At 40.9% G+C, this 27,706-nt stretch overlaps 1 protein-coding gene across 2 annotated transcripts in view; it reads left to right on the top strand.

Annotated features, from left to right (window-relative positions):
* PDXK (pyridoxal kinase) overlaps window positions 1-27,706 on the top strand; it is an 81,401-nt gene that overhangs the window by 19,653 nt on the left and 34,042 nt on the right. For both annotated transcript variants that reach the window (XM_060234190.1, XM_060234191.1), the window contains exon 2: window positions 18,178-18,232. In XM_060234190.1, coding sequence (XP_060090173.1) covers window positions 18,178-18,232 — 55 coding nt within the window. The remainder of the gene's footprint in view (window positions 1-18,177; window positions 18,233-27,706) is intronic.

Genomic DNA, 27,706 nt, shown 5'->3' with positions numbered 1-27,706 from the left:
TCAGATGCAGATAAGTACATGTACACATTGTACAGAGGGGGAACAAACCTCTCAGCATTTGGGCTGAACAGCAGTGAAATGCAAGAGCTGCAGTCTGTGATTACAACGCTCATTGGTGCACATAGGGCTGCCAGCTCCAAGCTGAGAAATACCTGGATGTTCTGGGGGTGGAGCCTATGTTCAATTCAGTGTGTAGAGGTATAGTTTGAAGTTATGCCACGCCTCTGATGAAGCAGGCTTTGATTGTGTCAAAGTGCCTGAAGATGTAGTGTTGGTGCTATTTTAAATTTGAATCTGAAGTTACAACTGGAGTATGATTAGTCCCAAGCAAAACTTTATAGATGGGTTCTCCTATCTGCTTTTCCAACTGCTAATTTAAAATTTTCTCCTCCCATCCGTGTTGGACATACAAAGAAACAAAGCATTAATGAACAGAAAGACTCTCTTGTCGCCTTTTATATCCAACAGTTTCTATTTTTGGCCTTCTTCAGAGTGATACCTGGCAATTTTTTAAAAGTGTCCTGATTGGGATTTGTGCCTTTCTGTATTTCAAAGTTTCTAGCCTAGCCTCTGTGCTTAGAAATAAAAAGTTTTAAATGTTGATATATTTAAATGAAGTAATATGCAGGTGAGTAGTGACATTTCCCCCACTCTAAGTGGCTTGGGGTGGGGGGGAATAAAGAATTTGCAGCAGATGTGACATTTGATAAAATATTTTACATTGCACAATTAAACTTGTTTGGCAATCTGACGCTGGAAAAATACTTTGTCACAAATACTGAGTTATTATTTATTATTTATTTTATTAGGCTTATAGCAGGTCAGGGTAGGTTACACTATTATACAAACAGCACGCCAAAAACAGTTAAGACATAATAAACGATTTCATTATTTTAATTTATACTAGTAGTTGTTGCTGTTTAATAAGAAAAAAAATGCCACTGAGTCTCAGTAACTAGTGTTGCTTTAAATCACAATAACTTTCAAAAGGGTCTATATATGCTTTACCCTAAAATTACTATTCCAGTAAGACAGATATACGTTTTTTTAGATGCAGCCTCTTAAGTAAATGGAATAAAGTGTTGGGGTGTTTTTTAGAATTTTGGAATGTTCTAGCCAGAGCCCCATAATGATCATGTAGTACAGTCATCAAGCAATGAAAAACCATGATTCATTAGACTTTGCCATGCTATGGCATCCAAGATGTAGATATGTAATGGATTTTAAAACTACCTAGGTATTATGGGCTTAATTTGATGACCAAGGACAAGCAGATGAACACTTTTTTGTTCTGAGGTGACCTGCTGTAGAGCTGTAAGGAGGAGGTGCAGTCTAAGTAATGAAGACTTGCAGCAGCAATGCCTCTTAAAGAACACAACCACACAAGACTCACCCCAGTCTTTGCTAATGGCTCCCCAAGTGTGATCCAGGAATAACTCTTATTCACTGCTTCATTATGCATCAGGAAGATGTGATAATCCTGAAGTACCTGGAAGCTTATTTTGGGTATAGAGATGGCTACCTACAGTCCTGCTGATGTCAGCGCTGAGTAATGTCACTGAGCCTGTCTGAATCAAAAGCAAAGGCTTGAAAGACAGAAGTTGAAATAGACAAGTTTTATCTGATTTCATTGGGATGTTTGCTGGATTGTCATAGTTATGTTTATACAGATGCTTGTGTGCAAAAATGAAAAAGCTAAACCTAAAGGTTGGGGGATACTCACAGCCTGTTGGGTGAAACTAGTTTATGAGGGAGGAATAGGGTTGCTAAGTCCAATTCAAGAAACATCTGGGGACTTTGGGGGTGGAGCCAGGAGACACTGGGGGCAGAGCCAGGAACAAGGGTGTGACAAGCATAATTGAACTCCAAGGGAGTTCTGGCCATCATATTTAAAGGGACAGGACACCTTTTAAAATGTCTTCCCTCCATAGGAAATAATGAAGGATAGGGGCACCTTCTTTTGGGGCTCATAGAATTGGACCCCCTGGTCCAATCGTTTTGAAACTTGGGGGGTACTTTGGGGAGAGGCACTAGATACTATATTGAAAATTTGGTGCCTCTACCTCAAAAAACAGCTCCCCCAGAGCCCCCAAAACCTCCAGAACAATTCCCTATTACACCCTATGAGAATCGATCACATGGGGAATAATGAAGACGTTTCCCTCTCCCCCCCCTTTCTGGCGAGTCTGAAGCAGCGGATTGGCCTCTCTACTCACCAGTTGCTGCCAGCTTCTTCACAGAAACACAGACACACCATCCTAAATTGAAGCCTTTCAAGTCAAGCCTCCAGAGGTCCTTTGCAGGCGGGGCTCTCCCCCCCCCCGCCAGCCAGCTGATTGGGGGCAGGAAGCAGCCTGGGAAAACTGAAGAAAGGCTGCTGCGATCGGGGCTGGGTGGGAAGGGAAGGGCAAGGAGAAACTGCTGGGATCGGGGCTGGGTGGGAAGGGCCGCCATTCCCCCCCCCTTTCCAGATTTTTGGCGAGGGGGGGGAGAAGGCTCCAAATCAGGGGTCCCCCGGCTAGGCAGGGGATTTGGGAAGCCTAGGGAGGAAGAAATGAAGCTGATCCCTGGTCCTCACTTTTTTTGTGGGGGTCCATGTCTTGTGTGTGTGTTTTATGGAAAGGCAATGATGAGTAAAATCTTCCTCCATGAGCTTTATGGGATACACTTCATCACCATTAGAAATCCTATAGTTTGGTGATCGTGCTATAGAGAAAATTTCTATAATTTAGGTTCCATTGAAATTAAAAAGTAAAGTCACTGGAGCTTGTGTAGCTTTTCATTAGATGAGGTATTTAATAGGTACAATGACCAGATCCAAAGGTTCATACACCAAGGCTTTTCTGGTTCCCCCTTCCCACTGCAGCTCTTCATTCTTCCCCAAAAGCTACTCCTGAAGTCTGGAGGACCCCTAGAGCAGGATTCTGCGTGATATGTGGGCTGCATCTGGAAGTGAATATCACCAACCTTATCATGCTACCCGGATGGACTTTCTGCTTGCAGGTGTGAATGGAATGGTGACTGGATCCTGAACTGACTGTATTTGAACTCACATTTAAGTCTTGCACTCAGACACTGATATATGAAGCTATTTAAACCAGCTGTTATATAGCCAGTAAATGCAGGGGTTTGTTTGTTTGCCTATCTGTATCTATTAGAAATTGCACTAATGAGTGCTTCTTGTTTCTTATGACTATTTAATCAAAGCAACAATTCAGTGCAATGTACAGCCCCCCCTTCCCTTCTCCCCCCCCCCCCCCCCGGCCTTCAGTGGTACCATCTTGTCTTTAAGACAGAAGTAGGGTTTAACTTTGTAGCACATGCTTCTATTAGGGTTTGCTAATTTTAGGCTGTAATATCCTCTGCCTGTTCTATATCATCACTGCTGTTGCATTGAAGATCTTGATACACATTCTTTCTGAATTTCAAATGACTATTGAGGAAATACAGCTTGCATGAAATTATATAAAATGTATACCTCTTGCTGTACTGCTCAGAGCACATTGCCTTTGAACATGCATAAAGTTGTGTGTGTGGCAGGTGACATGTTCAGCACCTGGTTAAAGGGCATTCATCGCATTGCAGAAGCCTATGAAGCCCTCACCGGTGGTATTCATGTGGCCTTTGCTGCATTCATCAGGCAATGACTATAGGAACTGTTTGCTTCAGTGAACCGTGACAAACAATTACCAGCTTGAATTCTTTCTTCTTCAGTTAAACTGTGTGAAATGACCATATGGATCCAGTTTTGTAATTATTTGGTAATTCAGCTCAGGCTTTTAGCTGACATACAGTATTTTAATTGCTCACAATTAGAGGTCACAACCAAAGAAGTTATACTCAAAGTCAGTAACACATGGAGCTTTTAGGAATTATTATCAACAATTTTAAATATTTCAAGGTTTATTAAAAACACTTGGAAAAGCTTTAACCCTTTGGCCATAACCTTGTTGAAACCCTGTTGAAATGATGCTGACATGATTTTAGCTTGACTTGTCCCATTGATTTCAATGGCACTTAAATGAAACCAACTTTCTCTGGACTGGAGTCATTCTGTTTAATCCATTTCTTTTTGTTTCTTGTACTCATGATGGTACTTGGCACTATTATACATATAAATATTCTCCATGGAGAGTAAGTGTCATGATAAAGCACTTCGTGATGATTTCCATACAGCTGACATAAACCAGACCTCTGAGGAGGTTGGAGTTGGAGAATCACTTAGTTGGCAAGTTATACTTGGGCTAGGAGGAAGGCCTGCTGTGACCAATAATACAATGGGCACTAGAAAGGATTGGCATGAATGCTGTGGTGTGGTGCTGGGGAGGGAAGGGAAAGATACAGGGCTATTTTCCCATGCATCCCTCAAGCCTTGGTATCAACACACCAACTGTAGCTGTTAACCACCACCCCCACCTTAGCTATCAGTAACCCCCTCAAAGTCTTGTTTTCCCACTCCCTGTGCCATTGACATTCAACTCGCCCCACCTTGCCATCAGTGCTGGATTAAACCCTGTGGAGGCCCATAGGCAGTAAAAATTTGGGGGAGCCCCTTGCAAATTATCTCAGAGTCAGAGCACCCAACCCACCGCCCAGCCCTGGCACTAGGGTTTCCGCTGCCCAAGGCAGAATCCTGCACCACCGCCCCCCCCATGAAGTCTAATTGCACATGGGGCGTGATGACATTACCCAGAAGTGATGTCATCGTGACAGTGTGCTTCGCGTCCCTTGTCCAGCAGGCCTCTCTTGCTTTGGAGAGAGCTGAGCAGAGGCCATGGGGGGGGGCAATGTTTCTTCACTCCAAGCAATTGCCCCGCATGCCCTTCTCAGAGCCCTCTTCTGCTTTGAAGGGAGAGGGCTGCTGGGCAGGCGGCATGACATCTCATTGCTCAAAGCAATCAAAGAAACAATGCCCCCGCAGTTCCTGCTCAGCTCCCTTCGAAGCGAGAGAGGGATGCTGGGCAGGGGGCACAGCGTTTTTTCTTCGCACCAATCGCTCAAAGCGAAGAAAGAATGCCACACAGTATCAGTCAGTGCAAGTGGGAGGGGGTGTCTGCCCCTGTAGCGAGGTGGCATCCTAGGCAGTTGCCTACCTCACCTACTCCCATGTGCCAGCCCTTCCACCACCTGTGGCCCCTGCTGCAGCCTGAAGGCACCTTTTCAAAAGCCCCTTTGACAAAGCTGCGGGGGAGAGGCAGAGAGAGGCGAGTTTGGCAACAACAACAGAAGCAGCCACACCAGGCAAGTTGGGCAAAGAGCGGCTCAGTTGCTGGCTGCGTGTGTAGGCTGGGAGGGCTGCAAGCTGGGGGGAAACCAGGGGGGGACTGGCCCAGGGCCCCTAAAGGTGTGGGGGCCCATCACTTGGCCTAATTGTTAATCCGGCTCTGCATGCTGTGTTCCCACCCATCCATTGGCATGAATTCCTCCCCAACCTGCCTTTCCTCCCACTCCATCCTTGATATCTTCCCACCCTTTTCTCAGGCATGGCATTTGTTCCCTTCCCCACAACCTTACTGTTTCCCTACACCCTGTAGAAGAAGAAGAAGAATTGCAGATTTAAACCCGCCCTTCTCTCTGAATCAGAGACTCAGAGCGGTTTACAATCTCCTATATCTTCTCCCTCCGCAGCAGAGACCCTGTGAGGTGGGTGGGGCTGAGAGGACTCTCACAGCAGCTGCCTTTTCAAGGACAACCTCTGCAAGAGCCATGACTAACCCAAGGCCATTCCAGCAGGTGCAAGTGGAGGAGTGGGGCAGCAAACCCGGTTCTCCCAGATTTTTTTTTTACTTTATAAATTAATATTTTATTAAGTGTACATATATCAACAACAAAAATTTATACATCTCATATAAATACGTTTCGTTTTTTGCTTGTCTTCTACAAATTAAACTGAATATTAAAATAAATAAACGTTTGCCTCTTTATCTTATTTCCTTTCTTTACCCGATTTCACCTGATCCCCATATCACTTTTCCTAATTCTTATTCTAATCATAATTACCGTACTTTTCGGACTATAAGATGCACTTCCCCCCCCCCCAAAAAAAAAGTGGGGGGGAAAGTGTGTGCGTCTTATAGTCCGAAGGTACGTACCTTCGGGGGGGGGGGCGATCTGCTGCCTCTTCCTCCGATCCGGCGCTTCCCCGCGCCTGCCTGCCTGGCTCCATCTTCTTCAGGCAAGCGCTGAGATCGCTCCACGTGGCCCCAGCGCCTTGCAAGCGCCGGCTGCGGAGGAGGCAGCGTGCTTCCTACTTGCCTGTGTCCCTGCCTTCAGCTGTGATGTTTAAAGCAAGCGCTGGGATTGCTCCCTCCCCCCTCCAATCCCAGTGCTTGCTTTAAACATCACAGCTGAAGGCAGGAGCACAGGCAAGTAGGAAGTACCCGGCCCCTCCGCAAACGCAGCGCTTTGCAAGCGCCGGCTGTGGCGAGGGCAGCGTGCTTCCTACTTCCCTGTGTGCCTGCCTTCAGCTGTGATGTTTAAAGCAAGCGCTGGGATTGGAGGGGGGAGGGAGCGATCCCAGCACTTGCTTTAAACATCACAGCTGAAGGCAGGCACACAGGGAAGTAGGAAACACCCTCCGCAAACGCAGCGCTTTGCGAGCGTCGGCTGTGGAGAGGGCCACGTGGAGCGATCCCAGTGCTTGCCTGAAGAAGATGGAGCCAGGCAAGCAGGCGCGGGGAAAGCGCCGGATCGGAGGAAGAAGCAGCGGATCGCCCCCCAGGAGGAAGGTGCGTCCTATCCTCCGGAGCGCCTTATGGTGCAAAAAATATGGTATATCCTTTCTTTTGTTTCCAACACTTTTTTACTTCTTCGCGAACTTCCATCTTATCACACTTAAATCTTCGCTCATACCTGCAAAAGAAAGCTGGACAGGGTTACCTCCAGAACTGGGTGCTGCAAAAAATCTCTACAGTTGGGAGTCTGGGGGGGGGGGCACACCCACCACCTCCTTGCTAATCCATTGGCTTTAACAATTCAATTCTATTTTCCATTCCCATTTATCATATCTACTAACTATATACATTTACTCCTATTAATTACTCTCCTCCTCAAGGAAACATAATTTCTTGGTTCAAGACTTTTGTTTCATTACACTGTCAATTAGTTCCTTGCCAGATGCCTCATAATATGCAGTAAAAAATGATTTTCCATATTGACCACTAGGTGGCCTAATGGTATCCATCTATTCTGAATTCCTTTATCACGTAGAATCTTTATTGTGTCTCTCAGTCTCTTCCTTGCGTTAATGATTTCACCTGGGATATCCGGAAATAAAAAAAACTATTGTGTCTTCAAGGCACAGGCCCTGTTTTTCCCTGGCAATTTTTAAAAAGTTTATTCTTCATCTGCAGTTGTTTAAATTCAACAACAATATCCAGGGAAACATTGTCAGGAGCCTTTTTGGAAATGTTTAATCGGAAGGGGTAATCGGAAGAGGTAACAATCTCTTGGGGAGACTCTGCTTCTCCTTCTGTGAGAAGAATCTGACTCAGCCATCTATTTAAAGCTGTTGTAAGGTTTTCCGTCTTCCCAAAATTTACAGATATTCCATGACGCTTGACCTTTCTTTCTCTCAGTTTTAACTCCTGAAGTATGATCTTGTTTTTGGCCCAAGACTCAAAATCTTAAAAGTCTTTCAAATCCTCTGCTGTCTTTTTTGCTGTCTGATATGCAGCTTCAGCTTTCTTATCAGTTGTTTTCAACGCTGCAGTGAGTTCATCTAATTTCTTATTAATTGGTTCAACTGACTGTTTGAAAATATAAACTTTTATCTCAGATTAAAAAAACTTAACAAGAGATCTGTTAGGTTTACCATTTCTTTAAAACAAAGGAGATCACAAGCTAAAAGTATTCCCCTTTAAATTAAAGCTACAAAATCTAAGTATAAGGGAAACTGATAACAGCCACTAGAAGAATATTCTACTATTCCTAGATAACACAGCCAAGTATGGAAAGAACATCAAGTTAAGTATGGAAAGGGTCAGAGCAAAAAAAGGCACTAAAACTCCTCCCTATAGACCTCCTAGAAAGAGTAAAACTGACTTAGAAGAATCTGATCATTCTGACATGGAGACTTCTCTGTTAGAGGAAATGGCGACAAGAGGGTGTAACCCTCCCCAAAGTGAACAGACTGAGATACTGCACGCCCTAACGGAGATAAAGAATGAAATTAAGAATGATATAAGGTCTCTTAGAGGAGAGGTTGAAGAATTAACAAGGGAACTTGGACTTCTCAAACTAGTTTAATCTCTCTTTCTCAGAGATATTTGGTTCTGGCATTTTAAAGGTGAAAATAAAGGTACAACTCTCTGAGTCTCTCTCTCAATCATGGCAATAAATTGTATTTATTTAATTTGCATCCTTGCTGCATTTTAAAAGAGCTGAACCTAAGTTCTTTTGGGCTAACTGTAATGCAGTAGCCATGCACTCACTGAATTTTAGTGCTAAGATAGCTGAATAGCCTTAACTGGATACACCACGAGGGTCTGGGAGGCATAAACATAACATAATGAGTAAATTTCTTTGCCTAGCCTAACCTAGATTAGAGCCTATTATGCTGAACAGCCTCCTGACGTAAATCCATTCAGGGAAACCCTTGGATTCCATCTGGACATTTGAACTCTGTATGATAATATCTAGCTCTCTGAATTTATACCCAGTTAGCTAGTTATATTGAACAACTCACTAAAACCAATGCTTTCATGCCTATTTTGTAAAATAAACTTTAAGTTTATTTGTGTGGTTATTTGCTTCTAGGGCCACCACAATCTGAGCCAAATTTATCCACTAGCCTTTGGAAGTACCTACTATCAAGTTGTGAAAACTGACTTGGGGAACCCCTTGCTGCAGTGGTGTGGCTTGGTTTTCTCTAAAGTTTTCCTAATAGGCAGAGGCTTGACTATGGCCTCTGTGCTAAAGGATTTATCCAGTCTGGTGGCAACCTACCTTCCTGGTGTGTCTGGGGGAAATACCAGACTTTGGACCTGTGTTGAACTATCAGTTGGCAAGTCTGCTGACCCACCTCGGCCAGACAGGTGGCAGACTTCGTCACACTAACAGAGACCTGATCTTTTGGGCAAGGCCACATTCTTTACTGTTAGTTTTATTTCCTGAATGGGGTTGCCATACCCAGACAGGACAGATTGCTAGAGATTTAAAATGGAAGTTTAAAGAAAGATGAGATTCCAAGGGAACCAGGCTCTGAGCTCTCACTCACACCAAACTTCCATTGCCCTGCAGAGAAAACTAAGTCTACAGCTTGGAACTTTTTGCTGTGATTCCAGGAGATCTCCAGGCCTCCCCCTGAGAACTGGCATCATCTAATTTTAGTCCAAATCATTGCTCTTCTGTTCTTTATTTTATTAAGGGGAGAGAGGTCCTTGCTATCTTACAAAGCCAGGTCTCTCCATTCTAAAAGACATTCAAATCCAAAAGTTAGATTTTTCTTGTAGGGGAGGTTTAGGGACAAAGGAGCCTTGCCTGCCCACATGGAACTACCATTCTCTGAAATTTCCCAGAATTCTGGCTTCTAAGTTCCCCATGACATCAAACATTTAGACAAGACACTTCTAGGAAAAACATAAGACAATGACATTGCATTTATATTCCGCCCTCCACTCAAGAGTCTCAGAGCGGCTCAAAATCTCCTTTATCTCCCTCCCCCACAATAAACACCCTGTGAGGTGGGTGGGGCTGAGAGGGCTCTCCCAAAAGCTGCCCTTTCAAGGACAAGCTCTGTGATAACTTTGACTGACCCATGGCCATTCCAGCAGGTGCAAGTGGAGGAGTGGGGAATCAAACCCGGTTCTTCCGGATAAGAGTCTGCACACTTAACCACTACACCAAACTGGCTCTCAAACAGAAAACAAGAGCTGCCAGTAAGGGGTCTGACTTTGAGGAGGGCATAGGAGTTAGGGCTTCAGAGTGGGGTCCCGGTTGTGGAGAAAGACAACCACTGTAGAAGCAGCAGGGAGGGGAAAGGAGATAGAAAGCTGAAGTCAGAGGGGCAGGTAAAGGGAAGGTTGCCAACTCCAGGTTAGGGAATTCCTGGATATTTAAGGGGTGGGGTTTGAGGAGGGGTGGAACTTCAGACAGGTACAATGCCATTTCCTCCTAGGGAACCACTGGAGATCACTCAGATTTACAACTGCTCTCTAGGTAGCAGAGATAAGCTCCCCTTGAGGTGGGGGGGAAGTTAATGTCTTCACTTGGATGGGTGGGAAGACAGTAATTGTGGCAGGCACTTGCCCAGAGCCTTCTTCTAGAGCTCGTTTTTTTTTTCCACAACGGGCCTTACTCCTAGTTATTATATAAAAGGATTCCATTCATGAAACAGGGTATTCCTTTGAATTGGGGATGTACAGATATATTTTTCTGTTAATTTTTTTTATTTGTAGTAAAGATTGTGTGTTAATCTATACATTAGTAGCCTCATTCAATCACAATAGAGCTAGTAGCATATTTGAAAATTGAGTTAAACTTCATAACATCAAAAATAGTTTCCCACAATACATTATCGCAATTCAAATTATAGCATCTTAATTGCTGACAAAATAAGCAATATTTAAAGTAGGAACATATCTTTCAAAAGATGTCTCTAAAACATACAAGGGAATTATATAATGCTGTAGACTACATTGCATAAAAATCTTCAGTGACTAAACCCCTTTCTTAGAAGTTATTTCACTGATTCCAATAGAGAAAATATTCCATGGGAAACTTTTTCAGCAGTCTTCAAATTTCCATTTTGTCTTCGGGAGACAAGCTGTTTACTTGAAGATGATCCTGAGCATAAGATGCCACCCTAAAAACGTTATACATGAGGGAGGAGGGAATTCTGGTTTTAAACAATTTTATTGATAGCATATGGTAACAATATCCATTTATATCCTCTCTATCCCTAACCCATATGATATTTTCTAATCCCCCCTCCCTCCGTTACTAGACTCCCGCCGAAGTTATATACTTAAAGTTCACTTATAAAGGTACCTTTAACTATAACAATCTAAATTCATATTCTACCTTTTTCTAATACTCATTATTAAAAAATTGTCCAATGTCTTTTTACGTTCCATTCTTTCTCTACATAGCCTCTAAATTTCTTCCACTCCCTTTTAAACACTTCCAAATCATAGTCTCTTAGAATTCTTGTTAGTTTATCCATCTCACTCCACGATAAAACTTTCACAATCCAATCCCATTTATCTGGTATTTTTTTCTTGCTTCCACAACTGCACATACAATGTTCTAGCAGCTGAGAGCAAGTACCAAATTAAAGTTCTATCTTCTTTTGGAAATTTTTCCATTTGTAATCCCAACAGAAAAGTCTCTGCTACTTTCTTGAAGTCATATCCCAGAATCTTAGATATTTCTTGTTGTATCATCTGCCAGAACTTTTTCGCTCTTCCACATGTCCACCACATATGATAAAAAGAACCTTCATGTTTCTTACATTTCCAACATCTATCCGGCATCTTTTTACTCATCTTTGCCAATTTTTTAGGAGTCATATACCACCTATACATCATCTTGAAACAGTTCTCTTTAATACTCTGACATGTTGATATTCTCATAGAGTTCTTCCAAAGATATTCTCATGTCTGTATTTCCTTATTTGCATTAATTGCCCATTTAATCATTTGAGATTTTACTACTTCTTCATCTGTAGACCATTTCAACAATAATTTATATATTTTCGATATTAATTTTTCATTATCTCCAAGCAGAACCTTTTCCATTTCTGTTTGTTCGCGTCTAATTCCTTCAGATTTAATATCATTTTCCATCAAACTTTTTATTTGTTGCATTTGAAACCAGTCATACTTGTTGTTCAGCTCTTCAGCAGATTTTAATTCAACTTTATCACTTGGATCTTTAGTAACTGATTATATGACAACCCTCTCTCTTCATCAGATTCAACTGTTATTTTTATTACTTCTGCTGGTACTATCCATAACGGCTTTCTTTCATCACCATATTTCTTGTACTCTATCCATGTATTTAAAAAATTATTTCTGATATAATGATGAGAAAAAAAACCATCCATCTTTTTCCCCCCATAGTACATATAAGCATGCCAGCCGAATTTATTTCCATGAGCTTCTAGCGATAAAAGTTTTTTATTTAACAACATCACCCAATCCTTTATCCATGCCAAACAAACTGCATCTTGATATAATCTTAAACCTGGAAGCTGAAATTCTCCCATCTCTTTAGCATCTGTTAAAATTTTCATCTTGATCCCTGTTTTTTTCCCAGCCCATACAAATTCTGAGATCTTCCTTTGCCATTTATTAAATTGTTTACTATCTTTCACAATTGGAATAGTTTAAAACAAATACATTATTCTTGGCAAAATGTTCATCTTAATTGCAGCAATCCTACCCAACAGAGACAGATTAAGTCTATTCCGTTTCACCATGTCTTCATCCATCTTACGCCATAACTTTTCATAATTATTTTTGTACAAATCAATATTCTTCATTGTTATTTCTAAACCTAAATATTTAACTTTAGAGGTAACTTCACATCCCGTCAAACTCTGCAATTCTTCCTGTTTATTTAGTTGCATATTTTAACATAGAAATTTCGATTTTTCTTTATATAAAGTCCTGCCATTTCTCCATATTCTTTTATCTTAGCTAGCAACAAAGGTATCACTTGTATCGGATTTTCAGTTATAAACACAATTTCATCCGCAAATGCTCTATATTTATAAGAGAATCCTCTGATTTTCAGTCCTTCTATTTCTTTATCATCTTGTATTTGCCTTAGCAAAATTTCAAGAGTCATTATAAACAACAATGGTGAAAGCGGACATCCTTGTCTTGTACCTCTGCTCACCTTCATTTCATTTGTAAGATCTGCATTTATACACAATTTTGCATGTTGTTCCATATATATTGCTTTTGTCATTCTTATAAAATGCTCTCCAAGATTTATCTTTTCCATTACTGCAAACATAAAGTCCCAGTTCAGATTATCAAAGGCTTTCTCTGCATCTACAAAAAATAGTGCCACCTCTTTTTCTTTACATTTGTGACATCTCTCTTCCTTAGGAATCAACGAGATTACAGCTTCTTTCCAAGTATTTGGAATTTTCCCTTTTGTTCTTATCGTGTTCATCAATTTTTGCAATTTTGGTACTATCTCTTCTTTAAAATTTTTATAAAATTTAGTTGTATATCCATCCGGCCCAGGAGCCTTACCTACTTTCATTACATTGATTGCTGCTTCGATTTCAATTTTTTCTATTGGATCATTCAAAATCTTTTTCATATATTCAGTCAAGGGTGCTATTTTAATATTTCGTAAATACTCTTCCATTTTTTCTTTTTTTATTTTCACACCTTTGAATAAATTTGCATAATATTTAAAAAATTCCCTTTTAATTCCTTCTTGGTCTACTATCTCTTTTCCATTAGCCACAATTTTGTTAATAATTTTATTTTCTTTCTTTTTCTTCAGTTGCCAAGCTAAGTACTTCCCAGGTTTATTCGCACTTTCAAACTATTTCTGTTGCAAACTTTTCAAATTCCATTCCAGTTCTTTATTCAACAAATGTCTCACTTGAGTTTGTAATATAGTAATTTCCCTTATTATTTCTTTTTTCCTGGTCTTTTTCTCAGTTCCCCTTCTTTTTTCTTTATTTCATATTGAATGTCCAACATCTGTTTTTCTTTTGCCTTATTATTTTTATTATTCAATGTAATCAATATTCCTCTCATTACTGCTTTGTAAGTATCCCAAACCGTCTAGAATTCTATATCATCAGTATAATTTATTTGGAAAAAAGCTATGGTTTCCTTTTCTAGAAATGTCACAGTTTCTTTATCTTGTAACAAATCCTCATTTATTCTCCATCTTCTTGTTTTCTTTTGCAGTTTTTTAGCCCAAAATATTGGATTATGATCTGCACATATCTTTGGTAGAATCTCTACTTTTCTAGTTATGAGGCCCAAATTTTTAGAGCCCCATAACATATCAATTCTAGAAAAAAGTATTATGTCTTGCTGAAAAAAAAGTATAGTCTCTTACTTCAGGGTTAAATTTTCTCCAAATATCCTCCAAGCTTTCTTGTTTAACCAACTCAAAAAAAGATTTTGGTAGTTTCCCTTCTTTGTTATTGCTCTTTTGGCCAGACCTATATATATTGTTTTGTATTGTTCCATTAAAATCACCCATCATCAAGATCTGGTCATAGGACACTTCATCCAACTGTCGATTGATGTCTTTTAAAAAAACATCTTTTGCACCATTTGGTGCATATACTCCTAATAACAACGTTTTCTTTGCGTCAATCATTACTTCCACTGCTACATATCTTCCATCTTTATCTTTAAATATCAATTTTGGCTCTAATTGTTCCTTAATATAAAAAACCACACCCCTTTTCTTTTGTTCCGCCAATGAAAAAAATTCCAACCCCAATTGTTTATTCCATAAAAATTTGTAATCCTTTTGTTGTATATGAACTTCCTGTAGACAAATTATATTACATCTTTGTTTTTTAATCCAATAAAATGTTGCTTTTTTTGTGGTGAATTTAGTCCATTTATATTCCAGGATAGTAATTTGTAATCCATTATGGTGCAAAGTCTTTATTTTCTTCAAAAAAGCTACACAGCTCCTGCTCATTCCTTATTGTAATCCTTCTTCCACGTAGCTCAAAGCCCAAACCTTCAGGTATTATCCATCTGTATCTCATTCCCTCAGCACGTAGCTTCTCTGTCAGTCTCTTGTATTTCTTCCTATCATTTATCACTTGTCTTGGCAGCTCTTTCATTATTTTGACTCTGCTCCCTTCCACTGTCAGAGCCTTTTGAAAGTTTTTATTCAGGATTTTCCCTGCCATGTCTTTTGTCCTTAATTTTATAACTATGTCTCTTGGTAGGCCTTTATCTTTTGCATATGATGAATTAACTCTGTACATACTGTCAAACATGTTTCTGGACCTTTCAGGATCTTCCTCTAAAAAGTCAGCAATTATTTTTACCATATATTCCATTAAATCAGTTTCCTCCCCTTCAGGTACTCCTCTCAGATGCACTTGAGTTTCCATTAATCTGCAGTCATGTACTGTTACCTTCTCTTGTAGCTTTAATAAGGTGGAAGCATGTACATTAACTTTCTCTTCAACATCCTTGACTGTTTGTCACTACAACCACCTCATTTTTGAAATCTTCAGTTTCTTTTTTAAGATCTCCAATGTCCTTCTTAAGTTCTTTTTTACAAGCTGTTAACATCTTTTCCACACCCTTCATAATCCTGGCCTCCATAGCAAAAACTGACTTTGCATTTTATCCAAAGAGTGGGCTCTTGCACGAGTTTGTCTTTCTTCTGACATAAAAAAAACCTTCAAAAATTCTAAAGTCTCCAATTCTAAAATCCAACACCAAATCTAATAGCTTAGAACTTGCCCTTTAAAATGAGACTAATTTCACCATTCTCCGACCTTCCTGAGCTTAAATATTGATTTTTAACAGTTTTTAACAATTTTCTTTTCTTCAAAATGGCAATCGTAATTTCTCTATGGTTAAAATTCCTAGCGTAGGCCTTCTTCTTGCTCCTCTCACCTTCTTTATCTTGTTTCAGTCTTTACTTCCTGGTTCACTAGGCCCCAGTTCACGTTCTCCAATTATCACGATCTTTGGAGTGCTTGTTATGTTGTTTGCAAGTGCAGAGCTATGACACCGATGCATATGTCAGCCACCACAGGTATTCAAAATAATTATTTTCTTTCACAGTTTCTATCAAAGTCCTTAATTTAACAGAGTCCAAGTTTTAGGCTTTCTCTTCCTCACCTCCCCGTCTTTGTAATTCGATCTTTCCCACCTTCCAATGTTATTTAGATTAGCTTTAAAAAGTCTCGGAACGAGAGATTGTAATCAAGTACCTCTTAACAGCTATGCAGTTTAAACTTCGGTCTTCTCAGTTTTCAGATGTTTATCAGTTCCAAAAGAGAATGAGATCCCGACAGGCTTATGCCAATTAAATGGCTCTATGATCCTCTGTAGATGCTGAAAACGCCATTCTTCTTCGGCGGTCCTCAAAGCCTCAAAAAGATCTCCTCCAAGATCTTTTATTAGCTAAGGTTAACCGTCTCAAAGTTGCTGTACGTATCCTGGACAAATCTCTATCTGAGAAATGTAGGCAGAAAGCCAAAAGAAAGGCTTTTTACTACCCTGAACAGAGAATTAAGTTTCCCCTTATTCAGGGGACGGCAGCCCAGCTGGATTCTCAGACCGGAAGGAGAGAATTCTGGACATAATTGTCGCTTGGATGTAAATGTAAGATTATGCACTGTTTTAATGGCATACTTGGGCCAGGGGACCTTGTCTTGAATTTGATTAAAGAGTGTAAGTGGCCCAAAGTTATCCAGTGAGCATTTTGACTGAGTGGGGATTTAAATCCAGATCTCTCTGGTCTTGGTTTGATATTCTAACTACCATACCATACTGGTTCTCCAGTGTCTTCCAGCTTTATGACCATATTGCCTGCAGTGTTAACTCCTTTGGGGTTTTTTTTTCCTTTCTAAAAACAAAAAATAGCTCTGCAGCGGGGAGGATGACACTGATTTACCATAGTTATTTAATTACTTATTTGGGTCTTTGCACTGACCACATTCACATGTCAGAGGAGTAGACTTTGCAAAAAGCTTCCTTAACTTAAAGCTTGTAGAACCAAAGTTGGAAAGATAAGGCACTGAAGATGAAACTAGGCATTGCAGCGTCCACAGGCCATGCCAACACTGTTTTAGAGAAGAACTTGGCCATTTAAAAATGCCACAAGGATCCAGTCCTGTTTCAGCCAGCAAAGTGGCAGGTAATCTTATTCATCCCTCTCCCTGCTTTTTCAAGAGCCAATATAGCTGGAGGTGGGGGACAAGGTTGAACCCATGAACGGTGAAACATTTAGTTCAGTCCTGAGAAGATGCCAGTTGTAGTAGGTTCAGAGCTTTTTTTTTTAGCAGGAACACACATGAATGCAGTTCCGGCTGGCTTGGTGTCAGGGGTGTGGCCTAATATGCAAATATGTTCCTGCTAGGCTTTTCTTACAAAAAAGCCCTGTGTGAAACAATGGTGACAACAGGGGGTATGGCCTAATATGCGAATGAGTTCCTGCTTGGTTTTTTTTTTCTACAAAAAAAAGCCCTGAGTTGGTTCCTCCATTATATATTCTCCCCAGGCCATGGAGCAAACTGGCATCCTTCAGTCTGCTATTGTTTTATGAGAGAGCCTATATACAGGAGTCTTACTTGTAGCATTTCCTGGTCACATGTCTTTGTTTTATGTGAAGGGGTTACCCTTTCGTGCCAAAGGAAGAGACAGTCCCCCACCCACCCCCTAAGTACAGCATGACTAGCAAAAAGCTTCAATTAACCTGCCAGCGAATTGCCTGAAAATGGATCATACACAATTATTTCTGCATCATTACAGTTGTCTCCCTATGACTCACTGTGCTGTATATAGTAACTTTTCTTTTGAGATTATTTTATTTCTACCAAGGGGGATTTGAGAGCAAATATATTAAATGTCAGATTTTTGTCATATTTGCACAGACTTTCTTTAGCAGTGGATGAAAATGTGGTATTTCTCAAACATCATATATAATCCATTTACTTTTATCTTTGTTAAAAGTCATGTTAAAATGCAAATCTGATATCTCCTTTGCTACACTCTCCTATACTCCCTCCCCTCAACTGTTTTCAGGGACAGATTTTTTTTGTGCTATCATCCTGTAGGACTTGAGAGTTTGATCATGCAAAGGAATTTTGTTTATTGCATTCCTCGTTTTTCTATTCTTGCAAAATCTTAGTGTTGGAAACCAGCCTTGGCTCTGAACAGCATTCCTTTGTGATACTCCAGAAAGTGGATCCAAATAAATGTGCACTCACATTCTTAGCCTTAGCTACAGGGTCATCATCTTCTTTAGGAGAACAAGACATTACTTTTGCTGTAGTTCATGCTATGTTCTTGCATATGTAAAAACCAGTTTTCCATTTACTATTTTATTATTTTGTCTGTCATCTTTCCCCGCCCTTCAGTAGAACTATGTTTTTTAAGTTGTAATTTTACTAAGTATACACTAAGATACTAGATGGACATCAAACCATGTACTTTTCTTAAGTATCAAGAGAAATTTCTATTGATAGTCGTTTTTCTTTTTATGTTTCAGGTTTTGGGGTTTGAAATTGATACCGTGAACTCTGTCCAATTTTCAAATCACACAGGTATGGATATATGTATTTGTATTATATTGAAATAAGTGAATTGATTACCAGACATGGCTAACCTCTATGGAATGCTGGGGTTGTACAATCAGATACTCAGACATGTAGTTTAACTGCAGAAACCGGCAGCATGAGTGATATTGATCAAAGCTGCAGTGCAGGGAAAGGAGTTATAACCCCACACACTTTAAGTACTGGGAAGGAAAAGAGATGGATGCAATATAGCCCAGGGGAACACTTAAAAAAATCAAGATAATGGTACCCAGACTAGAGTTAACCCCCTCTTCCTCAGAGGCCCAGGCATGTAATTTAGTCTCAGAAAGCAACCACATCTACTCCCAATCTGTAATAGCTATATCCATATTGTGCCCAGTTACATGTCTAGAGGATCACAGTCCTAGCATCACATGGCATTTGGCACTTTTTCTTTTATGGGTGTTAAATGGAATGAGCTTGGAGTGCAAAATATTGAAATAAGTTCTCAGTGTTGTGAGTTCCTAGATGAAGAACCATTTCTTCATCTGGAATAAGTCCTAGGCAATGAGACATTTCCATGCCTCGACACCCACAAGTGAAACCTGTGTTTTGAAGGGTTAAACAGTACACCAGACTGTTGACTTTAAAGACTACCTGAGTTTGCTTAGAGACATGGTATACAAGGTCAGGATTGCAGTGATACTTAAAAAGTGCTGCATGTGGTCATACAAGCAAAGCCTGAACAAAGTAGTAATTGAACAGGGGCCACAGTTCATTTGCATTCTTGTGATTTCTTGCAGAAGCTGCTTATTCTGCAGGTTACCCTGAAGATACCAGTTCAAGGGGATCTGTCTTTGGAAGCTGAAAACCATAGACTGATTATAATTACTCTTAAGACTGTTGATTTACTTATAACATCTGAGCTGAGTTTATAATTTTTGTTTATAAATTCTAGAAATGTGTCAAGAGAATAGAGTGTTTCTGGTTAATATGATTAAGGTACAGATTAATAAATGTAAATAAGTTTCCTAGGGCATTGAAAAGGATTCATAGCAATTGTAGCTCAGCTATATACACGAAACCCTTTTATCTAAATACAGCCCTGATTCAGCAAACCACCACTCTCAAAGATCAGGGTGGCTAAAGAACATTGCGATATGCACTGTTGCACATGCTCATTGGCAGCATTACTCCAGGAACTGTCCTTTGTGTACAAAATACTGCATCAGGAGTAGTTCTTTATTTTTAGGATCTCTACTATGGGTCTTGAACCTGTTCCCTAGGAATCTGCAGATGTCAAGCAGAAATTCAGTCAGACTGCCATAGCCATCCCTAAATCCTGACCACAAGACGAATGCAAAGGATACAGCCTAATAGGTGAGGCCCAGCCTACTTTGAGAGATGAAGTGGTTACTGCCCAGCACAAATGTGAGTCAAACAGCCTTACCATCTTACCTGTGCCTTCTTTTTTCAAACCCAGCATATGACAAAGCTGTGCCTTATCTGACTCATCCTGGGCTCTCCAGAGTCCCTGGATCTTTTCATACAACGAGTGCTGAATCAGCAAAAACAGGTCTGGTGGGTATTAAGGATTTGGAATGGGACAGATATAAATTTAGCCTCTTTGAACAGATGTTTTAATTGGAAAAGGAGCATTAAATACATTTAATAAATAAATTTACATAATCAAAGGTTCATTTAGAGATTACTTTTTAAGACATAAATCAACCACAGATCAACCACACATAAATATGAAAGTAGACTGGTTTTAATCTGCCATTTTTCATAGCCAAATAATACATGGGATGCTATATTGGAGTCCATAGGCATCTCAGCCAATCAGGGATCATATGATGTAATGATGTAATGATTCTAAGAAGCCAGTCAGATTTGGCTATGAATTGATGTCACGGTAGACAAACAAGGCTGTGATTGCACTTTTTAAGAGGCTTAAAAGTGCTGTACATAAAACTACAGGGCTGCGAAGGGTTAATTAATTACAGAGCCCAGAGAGCCTTGAGCAGCAGGCTGCTCCAGGCAATCTAATTGGTTGGCATCAGCTGAGCAAAGAAAGTCTTGAAAGAGAGCTGGATGCTGAGAGAAGTTATTCTGATTCCTGCCTTAACCGTGACAGAGACATATATTTGTGATTGAGACTGTCTTGGCCTAGTCATGACAGAAAAAGGTTTAATGCTAACAAAGTCAGAATTCATCCATGACTGAATATAGTTTTTATTCAGCATTAGCTGAGAATAGTTTGAATGAAGACAGGAGAATTAGGGAAAGTTTGGCAAGGACGTTTGAGTAGCATTAGAAGTTTCTCATTCGGGCCAAAAGGAAAGGGGATAAATCTTCTAGAGAGAGAAGAAGATTCCCTACCCAGTTGAACAGGGAAAGTAATCTCTGAGGATTCCCTGGTCTAGTGCGATTGAAAACTGCTTGTGGAGACTTTAAAAATCAGTTAACAACTCAAGAAGATTTCTGGTGTTCCAAGAAAGGGGTTGGGTACTGAGAAGAAGGTGCCAACCTTCTGGGCACCAAAGGAATCTACTATTATACAAATAAAGTGTGCTGGACTGATTTGGGAAAAGCCAGGAACAAAAGCCTCTCAAAATAAAGAATTATAGTAATTATGAATAATTCAAGGAACTCTCACTAGCCTCATATATAAGAATTTGTGCTTATAATATTTTTCCTAAGTATTTTCAATCCCTGACTTCACCTGACCTTTCCCCTTGATGTTAAATAAAACCTGTTATTTTTGCATTTTAAAAGCGTCTCGTGCCATTTTCTGTCATTTAAGTAAAAGAGAGATCTTAACCCTTCCCTCATGTCCTGAGCTAAGAAAATACATATTACTGATACAGGGTGGGACTGCTGAAATTACTTTAAAGAGAAGATACACATTACCAAGGCTGCTCAGTCAGTGAATGGATACAAAAGAAAACCAGAAGGAAAATCTTGCCTAAAAGGGAAGTGGATGGGATCTATCATAAACACCTTGCCCTTGTTGTGAGTGTTGGTGAGGAAGGGACGTTCTTATATTGCCAATAAAATGAGGCCTTGCTCATCAAGTTGCTGCATAGTGAAAGATTCCTTGGCTTCTATTTCCTCACAAAATGACTGAACATCTTTGCCACAACTTTGTGAAATGGAAGGCTTTTTGGCAGTTACAAGTTTGCACAAAAGGCAGCCCTTTCCTCTACCCCTTTCTGCTCTACTTATGATGGACTTGGTATCCAGGTATAGGCTTCCCAATCCCCAGGTTCCAGCGGGGGATTCCCCAGTTTTACAGGATTCCCCCCACGCCCAGCCAGTTGGCTGGTGGGGGAAGCCCTGCCCCCACAGCCACCATGCACTTCCATGAACGATTCCCATAGGGTTAATGGAGAATTGATCTGCAGGTATCGTGGGCTCTAGGGGGGCTGTTATTTGAGGTAGAGGCACCAAATTTTCAGTATAGCATCTAGTTCCTCTTCCCAAAACACCTCCAAGTTTCAAAAAGATTGGACCAGGGGGTCCAATTCTATGAGCCCCAAAATAAGGTGCTCCTATCCTTCATTATTTCCTATGGAAGGAAGGCATTTAAAAAGGTGTGCTGTCCCTTTCAACATGATGGCCAGAACTCCCTTGAAGTTCAATTATGCTTGTCACATCCTTGGTCCTGGCTCCACCCCCAAAGTCCCCAGATATTTTTTGAATTGGACTTGGCAACCCTATCCAGGTACCTATTTGTTTCTTTATCACGTTTGCATCCTGCTCCTTCAGTGAAGCAGAATTTATGAAATAATCCTGTTTTACCCTTACAAGAATGCTGTAAAATAGGTTAGGCTCACAGTAGCTTGCCCAGGATCAGTGAGTCTCATGCCACTGATGGCATTTTTCCTCTTTTCGCTATAATCAGCTATCAGTGGAAAGAAGTTCACACAATTTTTGAAGAAATTGGTTCATTCTTACTCTTTTACTTTTAATTGTGGCATTGACCACTTCCCTCCCTGACCACCTATTAAACCACCTTCTGACTAACAACTGGGGGTTTTTTTCTGAATCACGTTAGCAAGTATTTCTGTTCTTAAACTCATGAAAAGGAAGATGTTGCTATAACATTTATGAAGCAGAGAAAAACATTCCTTTTAATCATCCTGAAATACAGGGAGCTTTCTAAGCTGAAGTCCCCAAGGAGCTCCGTTGTTCCCTGGTAAAGAGTATTTACTTTGTGATTAGAGTGAGTGACTCACCTCCACACGACATTATGCTTCACGCACAGGATAAAAGGAGCTGTCATACAGCCTACGTAGATGCTCTTTTCTTGAAAGAGAGGAAAGGGGGGAAACAGTTGCAGTTTGTCATGCTCTCTAAAGTACAAGAATATATATGTTATTGTTAGAGCTTCATCTGAGAAGAATGGGGAACAGCCTTATATTCCTATTGCCCAATCTGAAGAATTTTGTGCATTTAGCATGTATATTTTTTCAGTTTGCTTCCTACACTTGAGGGCAAAGCCAATTTGTGTGTTTAAAAGCAAGTCATTTTTCAGTTTCACATTAGGAGATAAGATCTGAAGAGCCTCTTGAACTTCCCACTGATGTTTTTTTTTTTTTTTTTGCATTTGTGGCAGAACAGACCTGCTGCATCCAGTCCTTCAAGGCACCTAGCCACCAGCAGCCATCTGAGTCTCTGCCTGGCAGTTTCCTGCTCTTTGGGCTGCCTGACCCATAGAGGGTTTTCTCTCCCTCTTTTAGTATCATTGCTGCCAATTGGCTGTTTTAGGAATTACTTGCTGAGAGGGCAAGAGCTCCTAGCTTTCCATTCTGTGTGACCATTTTAAGGCATCACATACTTCCTGATGTCTCCTATTGCCCTGTGAATGGTTAACATGGGGATAGCTTACTGTACTTGTACACTCATGGGAAATCAGTGATTTACCAACTGGCCGCCTCCATTCCCTTGATGCCCTTTGCAAATAGCATGCTTGAACAGTGGAGGTCTGTGTAGTATGGAGAGCAACTCCCAGAACTGAAAACAATAATCTATTTAAAGTAAAATACAAACAAGTCCTCTGCCCCTCATTCTGTAGATGTCCTAGTTGGTGTTGCCCCAAAACAAGCTCTTTAAGCTTAGAAGTTAGTGTTCTAAACGTTTCTCATTACCTTGATGTCATTGTTCAGGTTGACAATCTTTTGTCTTTTCCAAGTGGCAGTGGCAGGCTTCAGCTGGAGCTCAGGTGTGAAAACTCCTTCCCAGGATGGAATCAGCCCCCCCCCCCCCCCAAAAGGGCTCTCCCTCCATGTCAAGGAAACGTATTATCTGTGTTTGCCCACTCCCTGTGGGCCAAAGAATCCTTTTCTGAAGATGCAGTCTAGCCTCTCTTCACCCCTCAAGTCTCTGTGTCCTTTCTGAGTGTCAACTTCCAGCTAGTGGTGTGTGATCTTGGCTCTGACCAGAAAGTCCATGAGCAATTTCTAAAGTGTTGATGGGTGCGGCTTCAGGGCAGTGACTTTCCCCCATATTGCCTGTCCTCTGTTAGTTTTAACAGGGTTTTATTTCTCCTAATTGATGGTTTTGTACAGCCCAAACCTCCAAATTAAAACATGTTTCTCCACAACATTGTGTGACGCATTCAAAATGTGTGTTATAGTCAAAGATTGAGGCAAGTTAATAAATTAAGAGTAGATTGCTGCTTGCCAGTCCACTCTATTCTGTGGACCCCTTCCTATCCATCTTCTCCTTCTCCCTGAACAAATTTTGAGTCCAGTTCTTCAGACCAGCACAGCTGCCCACCTGGATCTGTCCTCCTTCTCCATGTTTCTCATTTGCCATTTATGTTCTCTTCCCATAACTTCTTACAAAACTTTTCTCAGGATACTTTCTCTAGACCTGTATTCATGCCTGGAGCTGAGATGTATTGAAAATCATATATTTGAAATTCATATTGCAAGCTGACTTGAATAAAAGCCTAGGGGTTACATTGGATACAACACTACTTCTGGAGAAGCATGTTAAATGCAGCTGCAAAAATGTTTTCTTCCAGCTTTGTCACATCTGGAAGCTGGATGGAAATGACTGCTTACATTGACTTTGTAGATCTATTCACCTGGATCTGTGCCACCATAACACTGAGTCTAGATTGTGATAATACACTGTATATGGGTCTGCCCTTGGAGACTCCAGTTGGTACAAAATGCTGCAGCTCTTTTATTAGGAGCTTAAATAGAGCATGCATGTTGCACCCATTCTACAGTTATTCCACAGGCTGCCCATCACTATTGGGTTCAGTTCAAGGTACTGGTTATCACATACAAAGTCCTAGATAGCCTTGGACTCTTGGATCTGCAGGATCACTTTTCTTCCTATATTCTACAAGGGAAGTTTCACTCATCTGTGAAGGCCTTTTGCAGGTACCACACCACAAATGGGCAAGATCAATGACTGCCTGTGCATGCACTTTCTGTTGTGGCCCTGACCCCTCAAGTAGGGTTGCAGGCCCCCTTACCTTTCCGGTGGGGGCCCTTCGGGGGTGTTTTATGGAGTGGGCAGGGAACCAAATGACATTTTGGACCATTTCCAGTATTGAGAGCCAGTTTGGTGTAGTGGTTAAGTGTGTGAACTCTTATCTGGGAGAACTGGGTTTGATTCCCCACTCCTCCACTTGCAGCTGCTGGATGGAATGGCCTTGGGTCAGCCATAGCTCTGGCAGAGGTTGTCCTTGAAAGGGCAGCTGCTGTGAGAGCCCTCTCAGTCCCACCCACCTCACAGGGTGTCTGTTGTGGGGGGAGAAAATATGGGAGATTGTAAGCCGCTCTGAGTCTCTGATTCAGGGAGAAGGGTGGGGTATAAATCTGCAATTCTTCTTCTTCAAATAGGAAATGGCTGGCAGCCATTTGAGTAGTCTCTAGGGGGAAGTGGAAGGGACCACCATTTAATGGCCAGTTTTACTCCCCACCCCCACTTCTAACTGGGGAGGATAGGAGCAAAACTGATTGCTGAATCAGGGTCCCTGAAGACTTGCAGCCATTTGAGTGATTCTTTTTGCTTCCCTATTCAAATGGCTTTTCCCAGGTGGCACTTCCAGGTTTTCAGGCCAAGTGTTGTCTACCTCACAACCAATACAACTTCTTAAAGTGGGGCAACCAGAACAGGACATGGAACTGCAGAGAATGTCTGATTAGTGCTGAGAAGGGATGGGCATGAAACCAAACCAATTGCAATTCGTGCATGAATTGAGCCAATTCATGGTTTGTTTCGAACAGGTCCAGACCTTGGAACTTCATTTGGTTCATTTTTGTGGTTCATTTTCCCAGACAGCCTGGTGCTGATCTAATCAATTCCTAGGACTTTTGGGAGACCTAGAAACATCCATAGCAGTTGTTCATAGATTGATTGGCAGCTCCAGGAGCCAACCACAGTGTTTCCATTCTGCAGCATGAAGAGTTGATGTGAGAGCTGAAGTTGAGCTTTCCTGGGGGCACCTGCTTGGCGGGGGCTATCATTCAGACATTCCAAATCTAATCTTCACCAAACTTGGAGGGTGGGTGGAGGAGAGCCTGCTGAAGACTCCTAGTGAGTTTTACATCTTCTAAACCAAATTAACCAACAAAACATGAACCAGGTCAGAAATCAAATAAATCAAGAAATGAAATGAACCACCATTTCCCCCATTTCATGCCCATCTCTAGTGCTGAGTATAGTGGGTTTCCTACTTCTGACTTGGACACTATGTTCCTATTAATACCATCTGAAACACGGATGTTGAACTCATTTTCTATGAGGGCCAGATCTGACATAAATGAGACCTTGTTGGGCTGGGCCATGTGCGTACCTATTGAAGATTAGGTAGCAGAGATATCAACTTTATAAAGGGCAGAGACAAACACACACACACACATATATAAACTTAAAACTTGCTTAAAATGTTAGCACTCGTTGGTCTTAAAGGTGCTTTCTTTGTATTTCTCCCATGAAATCCAGGGAACTGTGGGGGGGGGGGGAGCCTCAGCCCTGCAATTGAGAAAGCCTGGAAAGCTGCTCTTCCTCCCCAAGGGAGAAGCCTCAGCCAATTGCTCTGTAGCTCCTGTGCGATTAAGCAAGCCTTGCAAAGCAAGCTGTTATGCAGAAGGAAGCAAGATATAGGGAGAAGGAAACAGATGACAGCCAGTTGATCAGGGGTCTGATAGGAGCCCGCTGGGGCCTTGTTCAGCCCCCAGACCGCATGTTTGACACCCCTGATCTAAAACCACATTCAGAGGCCATGTAGTTTTTTAATATTTTATTTTGCTTCATTTCTTAATCTGTAGCAAGAAAAGTTATTACAAATTCTTATTTTTAAGTACATAATATATGGGTTCTAAGATTTTTTATTCAGAAATAAATAACATCTGAATGTATTTGCAGCCTCTTTTCTGTTCAAGGGAATGTTGTTTTTTTAAAAATTGTATTCTTGGTGAAAAATAGTGAGGAAAGGGAGCATTGATATCTTGATACTGCATAACTGCATTTCAATCACAGAAAGGCAGCTATGCACCTGTTTAGCCTGGAGGTTTCTATCAAAAGCATTATGAACGCATAATTTCAAGAGATACTCTTCCCAGCTTTCAGCTGTTGAATAATATATAATAAATGGACGATTTAAGTAAGACATGAAACCTCATATGAGAAAGACATAAACATATTTTCTATTTTAAAATGTTAACAGCATGAGAAAAAATTCTATTCTGAAACCAATTTCACACTCACCCTTACGCCGCCTTCACGTCAGTCTTCTCCGCGGGGCATCCTCTCTATTTCCCACTATTTGCCCCGAGGCTGCACTAAACATTGCGTTTTTCGCGCAGCAAACAGAAACCGCTAAAAACCAGTTTCTGTTTGCTGTGCAAAAACCGCAATGTTTGTTGCAGCCCCAATGCAAACAGTGGGAATTTGGGAGGACGCTGTGCAGAGAAGACGGACATGAGGGTGGAGTAAGGTGAGTGTGAAATCGGCCTGACTTTGAGTGAACAGGGTTAACCTAGAGTTACAGCAAATTTTGAATTCCTTTAAAGGAAAATGAATTAGGTCAATTTGTACTATTCAGAGTATGTGGTTTTCTCTCTGGTAACTGACCTCACAAATACACATCCATGGTCACACAGCACAAGACTCCACTGTTTCTAGAAATGGGAATTTTGAGCAAGTATATGTTTTGCTCTCAGAATCATGTGTTCACAAAGCAATGGAAATGAGTCCAGAGAGCTGGCTTTGAAAACCTTTCAAAGCCAGCTAATTAAGCCAATGAATTGAGGATAACTTAAAATTCAAAGGCTAAACTTCTCTGAAATAAGTGCTAGAATATTTGAATCTCTATTTCCCATGATAAAAGGTTAATGTGTTGACCCACTTACAGCTTGCCCAGGACCTCCTGCCTTTCTTTCTGGAATATTGTGTCCTTGAATGCTCCATGGCTATTTTTCCCCCTTCCAAAGTACTCTGTGTTTCAGTGTTTATTCACTAAGCATTCTTGGC

The sequence above is a fragment of the Heteronotia binoei genome, chromosome 3 (assembly GCF_032191835.1).
Source record: "Heteronotia binoei isolate CCM8104 ecotype False Entrance Well chromosome 3, APGP_CSIRO_Hbin_v1, whole genome shotgun sequence".
In the NCBI taxonomy this organism is placed as follows: domain Eukaryota; kingdom Metazoa; phylum Chordata; class Lepidosauria; order Squamata; family Gekkonidae; genus Heteronotia; species Heteronotia binoei.
Note: the sequence above shows the minus strand (reverse complement) of the source record. Positions and strands in the feature narration are given on the sequence as shown.